General features: G+C 37.3%; 1 protein-coding gene across 2 annotated transcripts in view; it reads right to left on the reverse strand.

Moving 5' to 3' along the window:
* The window catches only part of PXDN (peroxidasin), an 89,461-nt gene that overhangs the window by 57,569 nt on the left and 11,545 nt on the right, over positions 1–20,347 (reverse strand). For both annotated transcript variants that reach the window (XM_049818963.1, XM_049818965.1), the window contains exons 2-3: positions 2,625–2,696; positions 949–1,020 (exon numbers count right to left, since the gene is read on the reverse strand). In XM_049818963.1, the coding sequence (XP_049674920.1) occupies positions 949–1,020; positions 2,625–2,696 (144 nt within the window). The remainder of the gene's footprint in view (positions 1–948; positions 1,021–2,624; positions 2,697–20,347) is intronic.

Consider the following 20,347-nt stretch of genomic DNA (forward strand, 5'->3'; position numbering starts at 1 on the left):
TGGAAAACCAGGTAATGTGTCTGCACAAAATTATGTGATTTTTGTTTTTCTCCCTTCTCCCACCTCCTCAGGCTGCATTCTTGAAAACTAGATGGAAAATAAGGCTTCTGAATTGTTTCCAAAACAATGAAATCTCAAAGTGTCCATATTTTTTCTGTACAGCATTCAAGCAATGATCAATACTCCAAGACAACAGAGTGAAACTTTTCTACGCGACACTACATAAGGTGGACTCCAGAGACTAGACCTGAGAATCCATGACAATTTACTATTCAGCTTTAGTCTTTTATACAGATAAAAAAAAACATTTTTGATGCCTTTTGTTTATTCAGATAATGAATACACTTTATATATTTGTTAAAAATGGGAGGAGTTAGTCTTAAAATATACAGGGTGCCTGAAGACATAGAACTTATGGCAAATCATACAGGTACTTTTCTATTTTGTCTTTGACTTAATTTTTCTCTTATGAATTTACACTGTGATAAGTGAATAATTTAGGAGCAGTTAAAAAGCTTATATAAGTTACAAGCTTCTGCAGACACAAATCTTGGACCAGCTGCTTTTAAACCACTTTTCAAAACACAAACTTAAAAAGTACCTGTATGAAGGTTTTGGTGAACCTTAAAGAGGTGACTTCCTAAAGCTTTCAACATATCCCTTTTTATATTATCTTTTAAGTTGCATATAGTAAACAGCAACTAGCAAGTCCTTTAAAATCTACTGCCTACAGATATCACAGTCTTATATTAGCAAATCTCAAAGCACCTATTTATAGAAACAAACGTTCACAGTTGCCCCCATCCCATAAACTAATTTCAGTTTTTCAAAGCAGTTTATCTCCTGAGATACTGAGTCAGATTAAAACACAATCTCAGATTAAAACACTTTCCCATTAAACAAGTTCAGTTACACATTGATGCAATAAGTGACATTCATTTAACTTACAGATATTTCAGATTTTCAAGGTCTTCAAATGCCCCACTAGGTATTCTTTTGATTTGATTATTGTTTAGAAGCCTATAAAAAGAAATAAACAGCCATTGATTTTAACATACAGGCACACTAGGGGAAAAAAAAGGTGTAATAGCAGGTGTAATGTAGCATTAAAAGGAAAACTTAAAAAAAATAACAAAACACTTTTTCCCCTAACTGTAACTGTTAGAAGAATGAGTGATGTGCTTACAGCTGCTCAGTCACTACCCTGCAGGAGAAAACTCTGAAAAAAATAGACAGAAATGAAAAAAAGAAAAAGAATCTAAAAATTTATATAATGTGGCTTTTTGTAGGTATCCGAGATGAAGATGAAGGGGAAAACAATCTTGGTCTCAAGTCTACACATCAGTATGAAGTTGATAAAATCACTGTTAACAAAGATTTGTCATTAGCAGTGGCATTAAAGTGAATGTTCCTAGATGATGCTTAGCAATATTCTGTGTACTGGGCCCTTTACATCATACAGGAACACAACTATCTATTCACAGATTTGCACTCATCCCTCACAAAGTGGTTTTATGAAGAGAAGGGAATCTAAACTTAACAAATGCTGTCTTTATTCGGGACTACTGGATCTCAGATCAGTGATTTGGACAGTTAAAACTTGAGGTTGAGAAATTGTAATTCAAAACTGTGGATCAACTGCAAACAGAGGTAAGATCAAAAGTGACTGGAAGTAGGGATAGCTGGTAAAAACATCTTGGTAGCACAGATTTGGACAATATACTTTTGGGGGAACATCCTATCATTTATTCTGGTGTGAATATACACTACAAGATGTCTCAACACATTTGTTGTTATGTGCTTGCAAGATAAATAGATAATAGTGATCCAAAGCTCACTGATATCACTACTGTATTTCAGTTCACACACTACTTCTGCTCTAGAAAACAGTCAAATTTGTAATATATACATAAATTACGTACATTTAAAAGTAAAAATAACCATCTTACTTCCTCCTCATGTCTGCTAATATATTAGAGAAGAGAACCATGCATGCATTTGTCTCAAAAGTGATGTTTGAAGTAATGACAAAGAAGATACGAACTTAAAACTATAATACACATACTATTTGCATTACAGTTTGTAAAAAGTCTTTTAGAAAACACAGACTTCTATTCACAAACATATATGATAACAAAGACCTCCATAAAAGGCAGCTCAGTGGGAACAAGACCTTCCAACTTCTGCCAGTCCTGGTGAGCACGTTAGAATAGGGAAGTTCAAAACATTAGTTTGTCAAATATTTTTGTAACTGCAACACACTTGTACATCTGAGCCTTTGAACAGCTTTGTTGTCACTCCACGATTTATTATGTGATATTCCACCAAAGTAATTTTGCACAATCTGGAAAAAGTATACAGTAAAGCCCTGTATTTCTCATACCTCCAATTAAAGTATGTTAATAAAACACGAGGATGTAAATAATTTCTTTTTTTATTTTAATCAAACTGGTTTTGCTTTCAAATCCTTCGGGCCTGAAGCCCGCTTCCCTCACCTGTGTAAATACTACAGCTGAAATTTGTGAGACTACTTACCTGTGATAAGTGAGCAAATTTGACACATTATCAAATTAATCATATTAAATCAAAAGGGTAAAGGGCCTTAGGGTTGAAAAAGAACTTACAGTGTGTTCAGGTTTTTAAGCCGTCTAAACTCTCCAGGCTGGATTTCTTTAATCCTATTAAATCTTAGGTCTCTGTAGAATAAAGAAAGAAGAATCATGTTATAAAAAACATCTATGTATTTCTTCATGTGAAAAAACGAACTAAGCAAAAGTCATTTGTGACTACCGTGACCAGCCTCCATCCACAAACCATAGCTTTTGACCAAAGGAGAAGGCAAAACAAACCCAAACACTGTTTGACAAGTTTAAGCAGAGGGTTGACCAAACCCAGCCTCAGCGGTCAATACTGAAGGCTGCATCAAAGCTGAACCTATGGGCATGAAGGATGTTCTCTTCCACAGTGGAGCAACTTGTAATGGGATGATGAATTGTATTTCACTAAACTGAACTGACTCCCTATTTTAAAAGCTGCTTGTAAATAATACAGAAAATAAAAATGCTTGTAAATAAACAGATATAGAAAAATTGGGATCAGAAAAAAGCTCAGGAAAAAGAGACAGCTTTCAAGACTTTTAAGCTACTCCATTCTTTTGTTTTGGGTAAGGAGGCTTAAGTGCCTTACATTGTCCTGCTTTTAAAACCTGTAAATCCGGCTGCCTGAAGCTATTTATGCTCTTATTTAATTTTACTTTCCCTTAGTTTTTCATCTGATTTTACCATCTTCAGTTTCCTGTTAGATCTATAGCCTAATTAGAACTCCTCCAAGAAGAATGAAACCGCCTTCTCAAGCGAGGCGGTGCAGAGCCAGCAGGGACAGGGAGCGAGGCGGCAGCAGCGCGGGGACGGGGGAAACGCCGTGGCCGCCCCAGTCCCACGCTCTCTGCTGCTGGAGGAAGGCGCCAGGGTCTTCCACCTTCCCCCTCCTCCTGTCCGCCCCCGGCCCCGAGCCGCACGGTCTCGCTGCTTGCCTCCACTGGCTGTTGTATCCCCAGTGGCTCAGAAACTCAGGACCAGCAATAAACCCATGGGAAAAAAAAAGAAAAAAACCAAAAAAAAACAAAAAAACAAAAAAAAAAAAAACAAAAAAAAAACCCCGGGAAATAATTTTCTGCCTGATTAGCAAACTGAACAGGTTTCCTGGGAGGGCACACAGGTGAGAGAGGGAGTGCAAGGAGAGAACAGGACCAGGGGAAAGGAAGAAGGGCGGCAGGTCTGTCCTCCTCCCTAGCAGCAGACCAGGACCTTAGGGTGAACAACTGAACAGAAGGGAAGCAAACGGAAAGTAAGTAAAATCTGAAAGACTGTGATCACACTTATTGCACTGTCCTTCCTAGAACACACACTTACCAATTGCTTTCAAAAGTAGGACATAAACGCGTCATAACTTCAATCTTTGTGCCAAAAGCGGTCCTAATTAAAACATAAATATGCACTGTGTTTTAATGGGTAATATGGCATCAAGAAGTCTCTTGGGAATTTGGTATTTAGTCAAAGGAAGTACAGAAAAGCAGACAAAAAGTCAGCTGCGTACTAATCCCATATAACCCCACTGTACGTAATGGAGGGTATAGTTGCCTGAAGTCTTTTGCAAAGAGCATACTTAAGCATCATTCCTCATGAATCAGCCCAACAGGGCTTATTCAGCTCTGGAATAATGGCCTCAGAAGGACTTTTTCTACATAAGTGGTTTAGGATGTGGCCTACTGTTCATTGTAAGGAAAGGATTAGACATGTGGTTCTGTTTGCATTACACTCCACCAAAATATTTGATCAGTGACTGGAATAAATGAGGGATGTAAACTGCTATCCCTTATTTAGATGCGTAGTTAAACTGCCTGTAGACATGCAGGACAGCCCCATTACTCAACTCCCAGCTCAACCGAGGATTTCCAGATTTAGAAGCACAAATTGTCATAGCTTGAATTTGTTCTTTACCAAAGCACCTTCTTCAGGCTAAACAGTGTTACGTTTTGTTCATCACTCACACAAGAAATACTCACTTATCACACACGAAACACACATGCCCCTGATGAGAGGGATGCTGCCTATGAATCGCTGAATCTCAGGTGCCGAGATTTTCTACAGGAGCATTGAATGTCGTAGCCTGCACTGAGAGAAGATACAGCAGATCCCTCTGTAAGCATCACTGGACATGACATTCCACTTTACTGAAGCTTTTTCTAGATTGTCTGAAAGGTTATTGTGTTTCAAGGAAGTGTTTTAATTTTGATTAAAATAATCAAAAGTGCAAAAATCCAATATTCATTAATGGAATATTGGAAACTGAGAATTTTTCAAAAGCCTCAAAATACCATTACAACTAGCAATATTTAGCTCCTAAACAACACAGGACTTCTCAAATTGATATTATTTTTTTTTTTAAGTTCCACAGTTAAAAATAAATCTTTACTCAAACTAGGCACAGACAGAATGCAGAATGTCTTTTTAGCTAAAAAAAAAACCCCCATACATTCATCCATATGAAAAGCAATTCCCTACAGTGAAGCAAAGCTGATAAATAAGTACGTAACTTTCACGAATGCAATGAAGGAGCCGGTCCTCTGAGTCAGCATCAAAATTAGCACCCTTTTGATGTATCAAATCCATTCTGCAGTAAATTGCTAGGATAACTAAGGATTAGCAACATCAATCAAAATAATTTATATTATTTTACTATCGCCGCTTATAGTGATGTTTTATCCCAGCTCCTGACACTATTGCCCTTCTCATACGAAGTTGTTAAGACTAAATAATACATCGTTTGAAACCCTACCCATTCATTTTCATTCTGCATAAAGGTATTAAAAAAGAGCTGTAACAAAGCACAGCACCCAAATTTTCTCTAGAGCCCAGTGCATTTGGTATCTCTAAGAAGATACCATAGAAAGCTATGATGATGATGATTCATTTTTATAAAGATTAATTATACATTTTGTTTAAAGTTAGTACCACAATTACTTTAAAATTGGAGAAAGAACAATGTTAATCTTACTAAAATGTAGGATTACAATTTTGGTACATTCCTTCAAAGGGGAGCTCTTTCTTTAAGGGAAGTAACACTTCTAAGTGTTAACTTCAAGTTTTTTCATTAATTTTTCAGCACAAAGTCCCCCAAAATAAAGAGTGAGGCTGATCACAAACGCTGCTCAAAATAAAGAACACACAACCTCTCTTGTTCTCTAATTTAATATAATTATACTTCATGAGGTATTTCTTGTACACAGAAAAGTTAAGTCATAACCACTGTAAATTTATCAAGAAGAAATTCTGTCAAACTGTCTTAATTTACTTATATAACAGGATAAGCCAAGTGGATAAAGGAAATAGAGTATACATTGCATACATTAGTTTAAGGGTTTTGATACAGGCCATTCACATGAGCAAACCACAGAAATATGATTTAGAGGAAATCTCTGTAAACCAAGTGTTCAACTGGTTGGGAAAAAGAGGATAAGCTAAGACTAGTTCTTGAACTGAAAGGTTATATCAGGTAGATTTGGGCAGAAATCTTCCATAAAGTACTAAAGACAAGGTTGGTAGAACTAAAAATAAGCTTTTCAAGTTTGCAGATGTTAGCAAATTTGGAGTGGCTGTAACTATTCTGGAAGATGTTTGAGATTAGAAACAAGCCTAAAGTTATAAAAAGTTATAAAGTTATAAATCCATCCAAGGCCTGCGATACGGAATAATCCTATTCATTACATCCGAAGCATTCTTCTTCCTAGGTTTCTTCTGAGCATTCTTCCACTCTAGCCTAGCCCCAACCCCAGAACTAGGCGGACAATGACCCCCAGCAGGAATTAACCCCCTTAACCCCCTAGAAGTCCCCCTACTAAACACAGCAATCCTCCTTGCCTCAGGTGTTACTGTAACATGAGCACACCACAGCATCATAGAAAGCAACCGAAAACAAGCAATCCATGCACTTACCACAACTATTCTCCTAGGCTTCTATTTTACAGTACTACAAGCAACAGAATACTATGAAGCACCTTTCTCAATTGCCGATGGTGTATACGGTTCAACCTTCTTCGTTGCCACAGGCTTCCACGGACTACATGTAATCATTGGATCCTCCTTTCTATTTGTCTGCCTCCTACGCCTAATTAACTTCCACTTTACATCCAACCACCATTTCGGATTCGAAGCAGCCGCCTGATACTGACACTTCGTAGACGTTATCTGACTATTCCTCTACATGACCATCTACTGATGAGGATCCTGCTCATCCCTGAGAAGTGGAAATAACCAAACAGCAATGAGACAGGGAAGAATCAGATAGCCACCAGATCTTTCAAAGACAATTAAGGTTTCAGTAGATGACGGGAAAAAAAAAGTTAAAAAGCCTCAGTCACCACTGCCATACCATTGTAGAAAACAAAATATTCCATACTAAACAGGAGTACCACTTCTCAGGCTTGAAATGTCATCCTCCCATAGTGGAGACCCCATGTCCAGCTTATGGGAACCGACCGCATTTCAGAGGACAGGAGACGAGCTCAGAGAAAAAGCCTAACAGCAAGGGGAGCACAGGGAAACATGCCCTCGGAGAGCGAACGGCAGGAATGAGGACTGTGTTAGACTGAAAAATGAGTAAGGGTAGCTCAAGCAGGCCATTATGATCCAGACCTTCAAAGACACTTTGTGCTGCTGAAATAATGTGTGGTTAATCAGCATGATGAGGTTTCTTGTCCCTTTTTTTCAAACCAGTTCCTGCCCAACCATGCTGCCACATGACTTTTTACTCACAAAAGCCTGCTCCATGCCCATTCATTTCTCTTTCACCTTTTTCGTCGTTCCCCATTTCGCTCTTACAAACTGACTGCATCCTGGCTGCACGCTGTGCTTCGGGGCTTAGCGAGCCCGACTTCCACTGACCAGCCAGAGTGCCGCAAAAGGTTAAACCAGCAGACCGAGGGAGTCCACCCCAGTTGCCGACTGTCATTTGTCCCCTCCCTAATCTCTAAATAATAAATGAAACAACCAATAAAAATTATGCATACACCTATGATGATGGCATGGGATTTTAGGGTACTATATTACTTTTGCATAATAAGCCAAACCGAAATGTCATGCATTCAGTTTTTTCAAATAAAAATCTAGTACACCTAATTCAGATTGTCTCCTGTATTATGTGTTTCACAGTGAAAATATTTACTCCGTAAAATGATGCCTAGACAACATAATAATACTTTTAGGGAAGAGTACGCTACTGCTGCTTTCTTGTATTGAATTCTCTTAAGTCGTGGTCCTGTACCTAAGCATCTTCCTTCAGAGGAATTCTGCCTGACCTCCAAAAAGTCTTTGCTAACAGTGTTATCTCTTGGCTCTCGTTCTCAAACACAGCCACGTGTATATACATATGTAAAAAAAGAGTCATTACAATGAAAACGACCTCTCCCTTCTACATAAAGCCCTAAAACTTGTCTTTCTGTCAATTCACAAAAACATCCTAAATACTAACGGTTGCCACTTTCCTCCTTCTTGCAACCCTCTGCAGCTCAATTATTTAAGTTGTGAAAATACACTTCGACTACGCAGACTCCCACAGAAGCTAAGCCCATCACTTTGAAGCATTACATGTCCCTTGAACGACACAAACAAAAGAACATGTTGACGACGCCTAGTAAACTGAATACTCCCAGGATTATTTTATTTTCCCGGCCCCACGTCATCTGCTCTGTGCTGATTCACGGAGCGCGACCAGGAAATGCTCGGCAGAGCAGGAGGCTGTGTGGGCCAAGAGCGTGCCAGGGAGCACGCTGACAATTTAGCAACTGGATGCCCCCGAGAGTCGCATTCCAGCGCCTGGGAACGGTCGGGGTCCCACAGCATCGCCAACAGCCGTGGGTCAGGAAACACGCCAAGCGGTACGCAGCAAACAGGGTGCATGTGCACAGTCACTTGGCAGGCTTCCTATGCGCCGTTACGTCAACGAGGTTTTACGAAAATCTGTAAGATCTAGGTGTATGGCATGTAAATAAATACAGTATTTGTATGTTTTCTTTTCTGTGACAAAGCAAATGAGAACTCTGCTGCAGACACTTTTTGTCTGGACAGAAATGAATTCTCTTCCTAATAAATTCTTTATTTGAACTAACTGCGTCCATTTGTCTCCCCACCTTAGACTGCCCATTCTTAACAACAGTAAACTATTTCCAATTTAGAATTGAAAATTAACTTTTAACAATACTTTTATCTAACCAGTGAAAACTTCTAAATATATAAATATTAAAAACCATTACACAGCTGCTACTGTCCCATACAATCCAATGCTCCTGTGGCAGCTCCTGGCACTCCAGAACGCCCTATTGAAAGTTAGTACGGACAGTGCACCGTAATGAAAACTGCGGGTTCTCTGTTAACGCATCCTGATGGGGCAAGGCAACATTTGGGCATATTAATTCATTGCAAGCTTACAAAATAGTAGGTTCTAAAATAAATAAAGCAATAAACACTAAAAGGCATTAATACATATTTGGAATATGAAATTCATACAGGATATGCAGCAAACGATACAGCTTTCAAATACATTGACCTTAAACATCAAGCAACTTACAAGAAAAGTCAATTAAAGAAGTTTCGTATCACTCTGAAATACAGGAATCCCTTTTAGAGAAGGGACTGTTTTTGTTCAGAACAAACCATGCACTGAAATTAAAACTGTAACTTTTTTATAAAAAATACATTAAGTGCAGTTTTCCTCTATTCTTTTGTTTTCTAATTGTTGCAAAATAACATATGGGGAGGAGAGTTAAGGCTTTACATTTCATGAATTTTATAAAAGATTAATAATCTTACTTCAGATTTTGCATATGTTTGATTTTTAAAGATTCTGTTGCTTCATCAAACTAAGAAGAACCATGAACTGTTCTAAATCAAACTGATTTAAAGTAGGGCTGCCAAGACAACGTCATGTGCCCCTGTCATGCACCTCAAAAGACGGCAGTCTGCAGATCAAGTTGTGGATACTCAACACCAAAACAAGTCATCCCCAGTCATTACCCCTATTTGATGCCAAGTAACAAGCGCTCGCTAACCGGCAGCTAATAAAAAAGGTGTTGTCCTATGCGGGGCAAATGGGCAAAATCTTTACGAAGAACTGCTGGAGCAGCAGCAGGAAGGAGGACACCAGGGCTCCTCCTCTGCTTGCTCGAGCCCAACCATGTCCTTCTCATCTCTGCCTGCAGACTGGGTACCCTGTTGCCTATTACAGCTTGGAGGATTTCCCTGAGATCCCTTCATTGCTATAGAGAGAGTATGCAGGAAATGGCTTTCCATTTTTTCCATTTTAATTTGTGTCAGAAAAAATTATCATGAGACAAAAACATTATACTAAGATCTTTAATAAAAAAGGAAAAAAATCCCCTTTAAGCTACTGCTTCATTTATAGCCATGTGTCTCTCTCCCTCAATATATAATTAGCCAATTCTAACATGGATATAGAAACACTGTATAATGTGATGATTTAATTTAAAACATTTATCTTGTGACATAATGTATGTGTGAAAGCATACTGTCAGGGCATTAGCGAAGAACTCTATATGTCACACTCACGTCTAACAGAAATGCTGCAATTACACAGATTTCAAATCTAGTACCACAACTACAAGTATTCCTGCCATTTTTAAAGGTTATGCAAGTTTTTTATTATACACAGTCTTGTATGAATTAATTCTAGTGCACTTAAATCCAAATGCAAAAGCTTTCAGAACATTAACTTTAAATAAAATATTTTGTAAGAGCAAAGACAACTGAAAATATTCAGAATTTTCGTCATCCATCTCCCACCTTCCTGGCTGCAGGATGGAAATAAAAGCAAAAATAAAACCAAAGGCTTGTTTGCTAGGGTGTAACAATAAGATTTACAAAATGATACGTGCAAAATCTTAAACTAAAGTAAGAGAGATAACTTAGTTTGCTTTGGACACTTTTTGTCCTGTTATTAAAAAATGCTTGAGAGGAGAACGTTATATGCAAATGGAAAATTTTAAGCACAATGTGTAACTTCATCTTCTGTTTATAGCCCTCCTGATTTTGATAAAGACCAAAACAAAAATAGGCTATCAATCCTATTTCCCTCTCAGATTAAAGAATAAATTGTAAATAATACCTTTATTTGTTAGTGTGTTCACCGTTGAGGCTCAGGAGGACAAGCAGCTCATCTAATCAAGCATTCATTGCTTGTACTAACCCCAAAAAAGTCTGTGACATGAGACTATGTCTTACTTAGTACTTTTTGGGTAGACCTGCTGTTCCACATCACCTATATTTTCCAACTGGGTAATCTCCCAGCATTTGTCATAAGTTTTTCTTGTCCAAGAATGAAAATATTCTGTTGCTTTTCTTGATAGTGTTAGATGCAATCAACAGAACAAACTTAACACCATGTGACACTTTTTGCTCTGAAGGACTATTTCCAGCATACTACTCTCATATATAATAGATCATAAACCACATTCATACGTTTATGCTAAGAAACACTAGATGAAAATCAGACTAAATGAAACAAGAAAAACAAAAAAAAATTCCCCCAAAAGTAGGACTTCCAAGTTTCTCCAAAACCAGGATCCATCAAGACAGAATAATGACAAAGCATCAGATTTACCACTGGCAAACTAGAACAATGCATTTAAACTCAACTTTAGATCTGCATTTGTATTAGCCTATCATATTGAAAGCATCTAACTTCATACTTTAAATTGAAAATATTTTTATACCTTTTAGCTTTGAACAAGAAAAAGGCAATGTGGATGAAATCAACACAGTCGTATAATACATGTGATGTTTGAAACATGATGTTGACATGTTAATGACTTCTATTATCAATCTTCATTAAAAAGAAAAAATACTGAAGCATTTACCAATGAACTCAAATCTTTATTTTTTTGTTAGCAGTGAAGGTAATTATCTCATTGCCTTGTTTCAAGGGTTAACCAGTACTTCAGCATTGATTTAGGATACGAACGAACTTAAATTCAGAGGTATTTCCTCAGATAACCAAAATCACCACAGCAGCAAACTGGAAATATCTGAAAGGATAGTACTGTCTTAAGTACCTTAAAAACTGAAAGGTTCTGAAATGGTAAGTGTGGATCATAAAAGAACAAGCCCATGCCCAACTGCCTGCCTCAAAGTTAGACACTTTTAAAAGGTCCAGTGAAAACTATTTAAAGCTAAAACTCTTCCTCTATATGTGATTCTAAACTGTATGGTAATATAATCTTTATTATTTTAATTTGACAACTTAAAAGGAGGCATTGGCTTTGGTTTGGTAAGAATCAGCAGGAATAATGCAAACTACTTTCACAGGATGGATTTCTTATTGTTATGACTTTCTTATATTGAGAGATATAAAAAGTCTGAAAAAGATGCGTATGTGAAAGACAATGCACTCTTACTCATTCATCTGTAAGGCTAGTTATGAAATGATGATTGGCAACATGAAGTGTCAAAACAGAAAAATAACAATTCCTTCAGCTGCAGGATATATACTGAACCTGGAAAAAAGTGCAAACTAGTTTATCTCCTTTTCCTTTAAAAAAAGGAGGGAGCAATTTAATAGATAAATATTAGATTTGTAGATCTATTACATTTAAAAGGTTAAATTAATAATCTAAGTTAATGAATGACCATTGCCTTTATCATTTGTTTAGCTCTCTTCAGTTGTTTTAATAAGGTAGGAATTGTCATAACTGGATCACTTGGTCATTGGCAAATTCAAAAGAACAAAATAAGAGAAAAACATTAATTTTTTTCTAACCATCGAAGATCAATTACTACCCAGCAGAAATAACCTATACCATAAATGCCAAACTACTATGTTTCTCAACACAGAACAAAAGATCTGCAAATGCCAGCAAGACTACATTGCTTATGTCTACTTTATTCTTACTCTTTTTTTATTCAAGGTCATCCCAGCAGGAAATGAAAAACAGCCATCAGCATAGTAAAAACATTCAAACAGAGCAGAGCATGAAAATTGCACAAAAGAGGTTATATAATCAAGTCAGTGCAGTAACTGGATGATGTCAATGGCACTTTAATGCTGCTTTAACTACTGCCCTGTAAAAAAATGTGTCACTTTGTTGAACAAACAAAGAGAAGGCCACCACTTTAAAAAAATAAAACCAAACCCCACTTTCAGCTATAGCACTACTTATAGTAATCCTCACTGCTAGCAGCGTAAAAGTTTCTAGAATACCAGAGGAACCAAGATTTTATTTTTTTTTGCCTGGTTTTAAGATTTAGCCCAAGCGATTCTTTTACAGACAAAATTACATCATTCTCCTTTTTCTTGGCAACTCATTTTCTGGATTAATTCTTCCCCATTCTAATTACTAGACACAATATGCAGTTTTCTCTAATTTACATTGAGAGATTTTTATTATCTCTACATCAGCACTCAGCACATAAAATAAAGCCACTGTATTTTTAGATGGGAAACTAAAACACAATTACATGGTGAGTATCATAGTCAATAATATTTAGTATACCATAATTTCAGTAACAAAAGCAAATGGTAGGATCACAAAAATACTGAAATCTGTAGAAGAGAATGCAGAACATTTGGCAGTACTCACCTTGACCATAAACCCATGTTTATGAAAATAAGAAGAATAAAATCTGGATGCTCTATCAATTATCTAATTAAAATAACACCTGATTTGCACAAGTATGTAAGATTTGTTGAAAGGGACTTCAAGTTTAAAAGTCTTAAAAAATGTATTTATCAGATACAGCTTTGGTGAATGGAGAGCTTATGATACAGCCTTCTCCAAGAACTAAGGATTTGTTTTAACTAACAATTATTTTGCCATTAGAGTTGAAAGGAAAAGATTTAAATGTGAACTCAATGAAAAGCAATACAGTATTGTCTTACTAAGTCTGTAGATCCCTCTGCTGCCCTTGTTGCCAATTTTTCCAACCAGCTATGCAGTGCCATTAATAGGATTCAAGTGGGATTTGCTGGTTCAAGTTCTAGGCATGTAGGCTTAATTGTCAAGAATTATACATGGCAATTTTACTCTGCCATGATCATGGCTCTTTGTGTCATCCACCTTCAGAGTCTTCCAAAATCCATCCACTACATAAATATGTATTTTGAAAATAGAAATTTTATTTTATAATTGTTTCTAATTCTCAGGCTACCTTAAAAAAAACCAACAAAACACCAAACAACAACAACAAAACAAAACCAAACCAAAACACACAACCAAAACCCCCTCCTTTTAACAGTATGTGTAGAATTCAAAGAGATTTAATGCTATTTTTGCAGTCTGAAGAAGTAACAAAAACACGTGAAATCTGTCTTTTTCTTCTGAGAGGGATATATTTCTAAAACCAAACAATGAAAATGTCACTGACAGTACATCCATATGATTCATTACTGATTATTTTTGACAGAAATATCCTTGAGAAAGGGCTGCTTTCTTGTCCTGCATTTGTGCCATGCCTGATAAAATAGGGCACGATAGTTGCACCTGAGTGCTGTGCTACCACAGATACGTGATGGTTAAGGTCTTGCATCAAGCGAAGAGTGAACTAATGGCACAGTCTGTATTGTAAAGAGCTACGGATACATCAAAATATGTTTAGAGGATTAGCGACAGTTGGAGATGCAGCCTCTTCTCAGTTTCGTTCTCAGTATTTATTGTTTCAACTGCAGTTTTCAAGCAAAAAAAAAAAAGTGTCTCCTCTGTAGTAGGCTAAAGATGACACCAAAAAGGGAAGCTGAATAGTTTATGGCATACCATGAACTACTGAAGTAAATGTGGTAACAGTTATGTGTGGGTTTGTAGTTAATGGTCATGTGAAATTCTGTGTTAAACCCACAGAAATACTGCTTTTATGCTATAGTTGTAAATTAGTCTTCCCCCGCCCCGTCTATAATTTTGCAAAATAAATAATGTTTCTGCACTTCTGTGTCTCACAGGGTTGCTTAAGTGTAAACTCTACATTCATGAAATACTGATATTCTCAGAGGAAAGAACTGAAAGCCAGAAAGAAATATCATCTCCTGACCTCCCACACAGGACAAGTCACACAACAGTAGAGAAGTTCCCGTCTTAAGGCAATTCAGTCAGAGCTAAACCATCCCTTTGAGAAAAACGTAAAATGGTGATTCAAAAAGACCATGAATCAAGCAAAACCTAATGACTTGCTCGTCATTCTAGCAGTTAACTATATTCACTGTTAAAAATGGGATACTCTCACCCTGCTTCCAGCTTGGGCATGTTTATCTTCAGTTTCTGCTCACTGGAAGTAAACAGCTTTAAGTGAAGAGTAGCACTGACCATTTTTCTTAAAACAGTTCCAGAGGAGTTAAGCGCTGAAGTTCATACATGAATTTCTTTTGCAGCAGTTCTTAAAGATTAAAAAACAAATAAATAAATAAATGCTAAAACTTCAAATATGGGTGGGCAGGAAAATATACTCACAATTCTTTCTGATTTTTCTCTTTTGTTCTATGGCAGATTAGTTCTTTCTTTCTTTACTGTCAGGAAAATGGATGCAGGTGCAATGCAAGCAAATGAGCGTGCATATTCATAAAAGAAAATACGCACTGATACAGAAGAGTCGCCTGCATTTTACCAGAGTGCCAGATGTCAGATCGCTTCTGAAGCCTCCTTCTAGCTCTGACACTTGAGCCCCTCTCCCACAGGAGTATCCAGCTGGGTACGCCCCGCTCCGGGTGAGCATCAGCGCAGAGCTGAGAGCAACGAGCTCTCAGCAGCAGCAGATCCTACACCTGAAAACAGGGATGTGAGCGAGGGCTGGGAAAGAAGTAACAGACTGAGCAGGTAAACAATATACTAGTATGGAAGTGTTATTTCCCCATCAGTGCAGTTTTGGGGCCTTTCCTCTCCTCAGGGCAGGAAGCCTCATTGATGCAGTGCATATGGGCTTCCATTGTATTTATTACACCAATAAATAACATCCAGCATCTACAATGGCAATGACCTTACTAAAGAATGCCCATTTTGTCTCCTTTCAATTCAAAAAGAAGTCTTGCAATACAAGACGAACATCAAGCCAAAGGATGTGGAAAATTGAAGGAATTACTGCATCTAAAAATAACATCTAAATTTGACTTAAAAGCCTTTATTCATTGTAAATCTATGCGTCACTCTTCTCTCTCTACTAGGAGGATTTTATCGGAACGTATTTCCGACCGTTATGTACTTTCCAGTTATTTTCAATACAGAGTTTGCCATATTAGATTCAAACAGACTCGGAGGTGTTGTTAGAATTCTATCTGGGTACTTGTTCTTATAGAATGCCAAGGACATTTTACTATTAATATGAAAAGCACTATTGGCTTGCACGAAGAGTAAAAACAAAAATTCAGGTACTCTATCACTTGGCTGCAGACCAGCTTCCTGGTTTCAGACAAAGCAATGGCTCTTCCTTCCACTTCATGGAAAATCCCAGGTCACCTCACTGAAAAGGCTGCAGCTCTTGGAATCCCATTTTCTGTTTCCTGAGGTTAACAACAGGCTGCCGGAGCAGATAAGTGAACTATTTTCTTGCTCTGCCTCCAGCTCCTCCTCCTCCTCCTGGCAAAGCAAACTCAGAACAAGACCTGGGAGTGACAGCACTGTGTTAGGACTCCTCCGATATTTATCTCCTCACGCCTCATCAGTGCAGCCTCAGCAAAGGCATCTGTGCATTCCTGTCTCTTGGGAGAAGAGAAGCTGCTTCTACTTACAAAGAGCAATGGAAGCAGCTACTGCAAGAAGACATTCAACCTTAAAGTACCCAACTGAATGATTTTCAGTGAAGGGAATCTCTGGAAACAAAGATTATTCATTCCTTTTTATTCTTGCTATGTCCATCCTAATAACAACATCAAAATTATAAACAAAAAAAAATGAAAGCCATTGTGGAGCTACTACTCATTTCCTATTCCTGCTTCCTCCTCATTAGGGAAAAAGTTATCTTACAGAACGCACCAAGAGAATAAATATAGTATAATAATAAAAAATATTGCTTTATATATTTTAATCATATCCTGCAACATGTAGAATCAATCAACACCCATCTCACTTTACCTCACACGCTGAAACTAGGATTGAATTAAATAAAATGCCTACAACTTCTTTCCCTGCACATTTCTATTCTTCTTTCTTTACTCAAAGTAATTCTGGATTGACCAGATCAAAACGACTTCGAAAACTGGATTGCTGCAAATTACAGATATGTCTGAAATATCCAGGTAAGCGTTACTAGTCTTGTGTGTGTTTCTTAGTTATTTAAAATTCCAGTGGCCTCAAGAGATCACATCTATTTTGCTTTAAGTCATGCACCCTCTTCCTAGCAGTTCTAGTATTGGCAGTATTAAGTCAACAACTAATTAGAAAGCACTTTTTAGTATCTCTGTAATTATTTCCTCACATTAACAAAGTACTAAAAATACCAGAAAGAAGCATGAAACACTTTTAGACAAAATGTTTCTACACTTACCTGTTGATCCTAAGGCCAAAATGTTCATTTCTGAGCATAAGGGAAGGCAATTCTGTACTACTTCAGTCTTCACAGTTTAATGCCATTTTTTAAATAATAATTCAATCTGATTTTTCCATTTTGAACACGTTTCAGCTTACATCCTTGTTTTCATCGCCCCTCATCAGTTACAAACTAGCTATCACTCAGGCCATATAAATACCATTTGGGCCACATGGAGAGCAACTTCACAGGCTTCCCAGTAACGCGTTACAGCTAACAGCGACCCTCAAGGGGTCTTTTCTAGTCTTCAAACAGAAAGGAAAATGTTTTCAACCATGTGTGTATGCAAAAAAATGGGGAAAAGATAAAACATTTGATTAGTCTTGCCAAAGTAGAATGAAAAAAAAAAAATTAGAAATATCTCTAAAACATTAAATTAAATACAAACCTGCCTTTTAGGAAAATTGGGTGTTTTAAAAGAAATACCTAGCATGACAACTCAGTACATGGGAGAGTAATTAAAAATTAATTCAGGAAAGTAAAAATCCTAAACGTTTCCAAAGCAAGACATTAGCCTTTGCTGCTGGGCGGGGGCTGCATGCCCGGGGGAGCACGGAGAGGGGGGCAACGAGGGAAAACGGCAGGGGGCTTTCTCTGCAAGGAGGTCTCAGAGGGGCACCTGCAGTCCTCTGCGTGCGCAGAACCTGGCCCTTCAAGTTGTATCACAAACTCGGCTTATTTCTAAGGTTTTGCCTGAGGGCAGGCCTATCCCGGTGAGGCCCCAGGGCCCGGTTAACAGGTTCCCTCAGGAAGCAGCTCCTCCTCTCCCACCGCCTGCCAGGCCACCTCTTCACCGGCTAACAGGAGCGGCCACCGACATCACAGGCCACAAAATCAGCGAAATGATTCATGCGAAACCAAATGGTTTTTCCCTTGTTTATTTTTCAGCTAACTCTTGAGAACTGACTCAGAAGACCAAGGGCAGGAACAAGCCGCTACTGTTGGCACCCAGCAGCCAGAGAAACCCAAACACCACTCACTGGGTGTTTCTGGGTTGGGTTTTTTTAATGGCAAAGGGTACAATCTCTATTTTGTAAATTAAAACAAAAAATTTAAACAAAACAAGTAGGTACATACTAGCATTAACATTGTAAATAGACCAGCTACTTAAATGCATTACTTACTATCTTCTTTTACTATACAGTGTAAATAGTCATCTCAAAAAAAGAAGTTTGAGTATAACCCACAGCCAAAAGTTAAAAAAAAATAAAAGAATCTTAGGTTTAATAAGCAGATATAGCTACTAATCACTTTTCAGCTTTGAATAATAGATTCTTAGAATGTTTGTTCTACCCCAAAATACACATTTACATGTCTTGGAAATGTATAAACTACTAGTACTCCACTTGACTAAGACCAATACCATATATATGGCTTAAAAGCCAGTGAAAAAATTCTTTCCCACAAATAGTATTCACCAAATTTTAAGTTCACCTGAAAAAGAACCCTCTTGGACCCACAGCTAAACTATCACTGCTGCAAGACTGATCAGAAGAACAAACACAGCCTCTGATCCAGAGGCATACAAATACCATTTTATGGCTGGGATTTCCACAAATACTTAAGACACCTTTTAAGAGGATGAGGAGTGCAAGCCACAATGTTGGCAGGTATCAGAAGTTGGGCTACTACAGTAGTGTCACGGCTGAAATCTCTCCTGAGAGATTATACACTTGCTCTGCTCTCTGGAAGGACAAATCCTTCCCATGTTTAAACCATAGGGCTAAAGAGAATGCTGAGCTGAATGGACATCGTATTTCCCACCCACTGAAGGTTTGTCACTATGCAGTTAAAAACAACAGATCTATGGAGCAAAAGAGACACCAACCAAGAGAAAAAAAAGGCAAATTTTAAATCCACAAAGGCGTTCAACAAGTTTTTCATATCCTGCTGTTACCAGAAATCTCTTATATGTGGGTCCAGATCTTAAAAAGAATTTTTTATGGGTTTCTACCATCATGTCCAATTATCTCCCAACTTCAAAGTTAAAAAATAAAATAAATTAATTCCACCCCAATCATCAGCTTTTTTTGAAAGCATTTTTTTGTTCATACTGTCCAGAAGATTGGCTCCTGAAAAATGAAATATCCCTTCAGAGCAATAAGGATATTTTCAAAGCTAAGTCGACCTGCTAAAGCCAATAAGTAAATCAAAGATATTTTAATATTTAAGGATCCTATAAATGCCAATTCTACTTCAGGTAACAGACTAAGATGTATTTAGTATTAAAGACTAATGTTGGGATACATTTTTTTTCTGCTTTTCATGAAAAAAGTTTGGGAAGGTAGTTACGGCAAAAAAAAAACCAAAACAAAACAAAACCAAAAAACAACCAGGATACAAATTCTATCATAATCAATGTCTGACAAGGAAGGCAGGTACTTGGTCTATGCTAATGCTATTACAAAACAATTCCTCATGGATATCCACAGAAAAAAAGTAAACGAAAGGTAATGGAAAACTGTTACCTGCAGAATCTGGGTTGCACAGATATTACTGGGTTTGTATATATTGGGGGAATTCAAAATGTTACCAATCTTGAAAAGAAAGCTAGTTTGAATTCAAATTGATATTGTTGAATAGTGAGTGCCAAACCACAACTAGTTCTTATCTCTTCCCTTGGTGAATAAGGGGTTATAAACAGATGCCATGGAGTTACAAAACTGACCTACATAATACACCTGAGTACCTGAGTATGTGGGCTGTACAGAAGTTATTTACCTACCTTTTATATCTGTTCTCTAAGTGTTGGTCACATTGCAAGTTCATAAAAAATGGAAAACTTCCCTTGTACTACCTAATGTGTTTGGCATACCCACAAATTTCTTCAAAAGATAGTTATATCTTACATCCATTGATGGATAGATATCTTTTATACAGATATGACCAGTATAAAGATTGACACTGAATGCTGCTTGATTATTTTTTTTTTATTATAAATCTTGTTTTCTGCCACTTAAATTACTTTGTCAAACTGTTCAGCTGGAAATCTCCAATGAATATTGTCACAGACTATTTCTACATTTTAGACAGTATTTCTTCTGTTTCCACTACTTTTATTCAATTCTTCACATGAAAGATGTATCCAAAATATATAAAGAAAATAGAAGATGTCAAAAAGAAAACATCTACTCCAGAAGGACCATGAAGTTGACACAGTATAAAACATCTCAGAAAATACTCATGTCATAATGGGAAGATTAGAAGATTTTCTGTCTAAGTTTTCAAAACTGTCATTCACTGGATCAAGAAAGATGCTTTGGCTTGTATCAAAA

Source organism: Accipiter gentilis, chromosome 16, assembly GCF_929443795.1.
Source record: "Accipiter gentilis chromosome 16, bAccGen1.1, whole genome shotgun sequence".
Lineage (NCBI taxonomy): Eukaryota > Metazoa > Chordata > Aves > Accipitriformes > Accipitridae > Astur > Astur gentilis.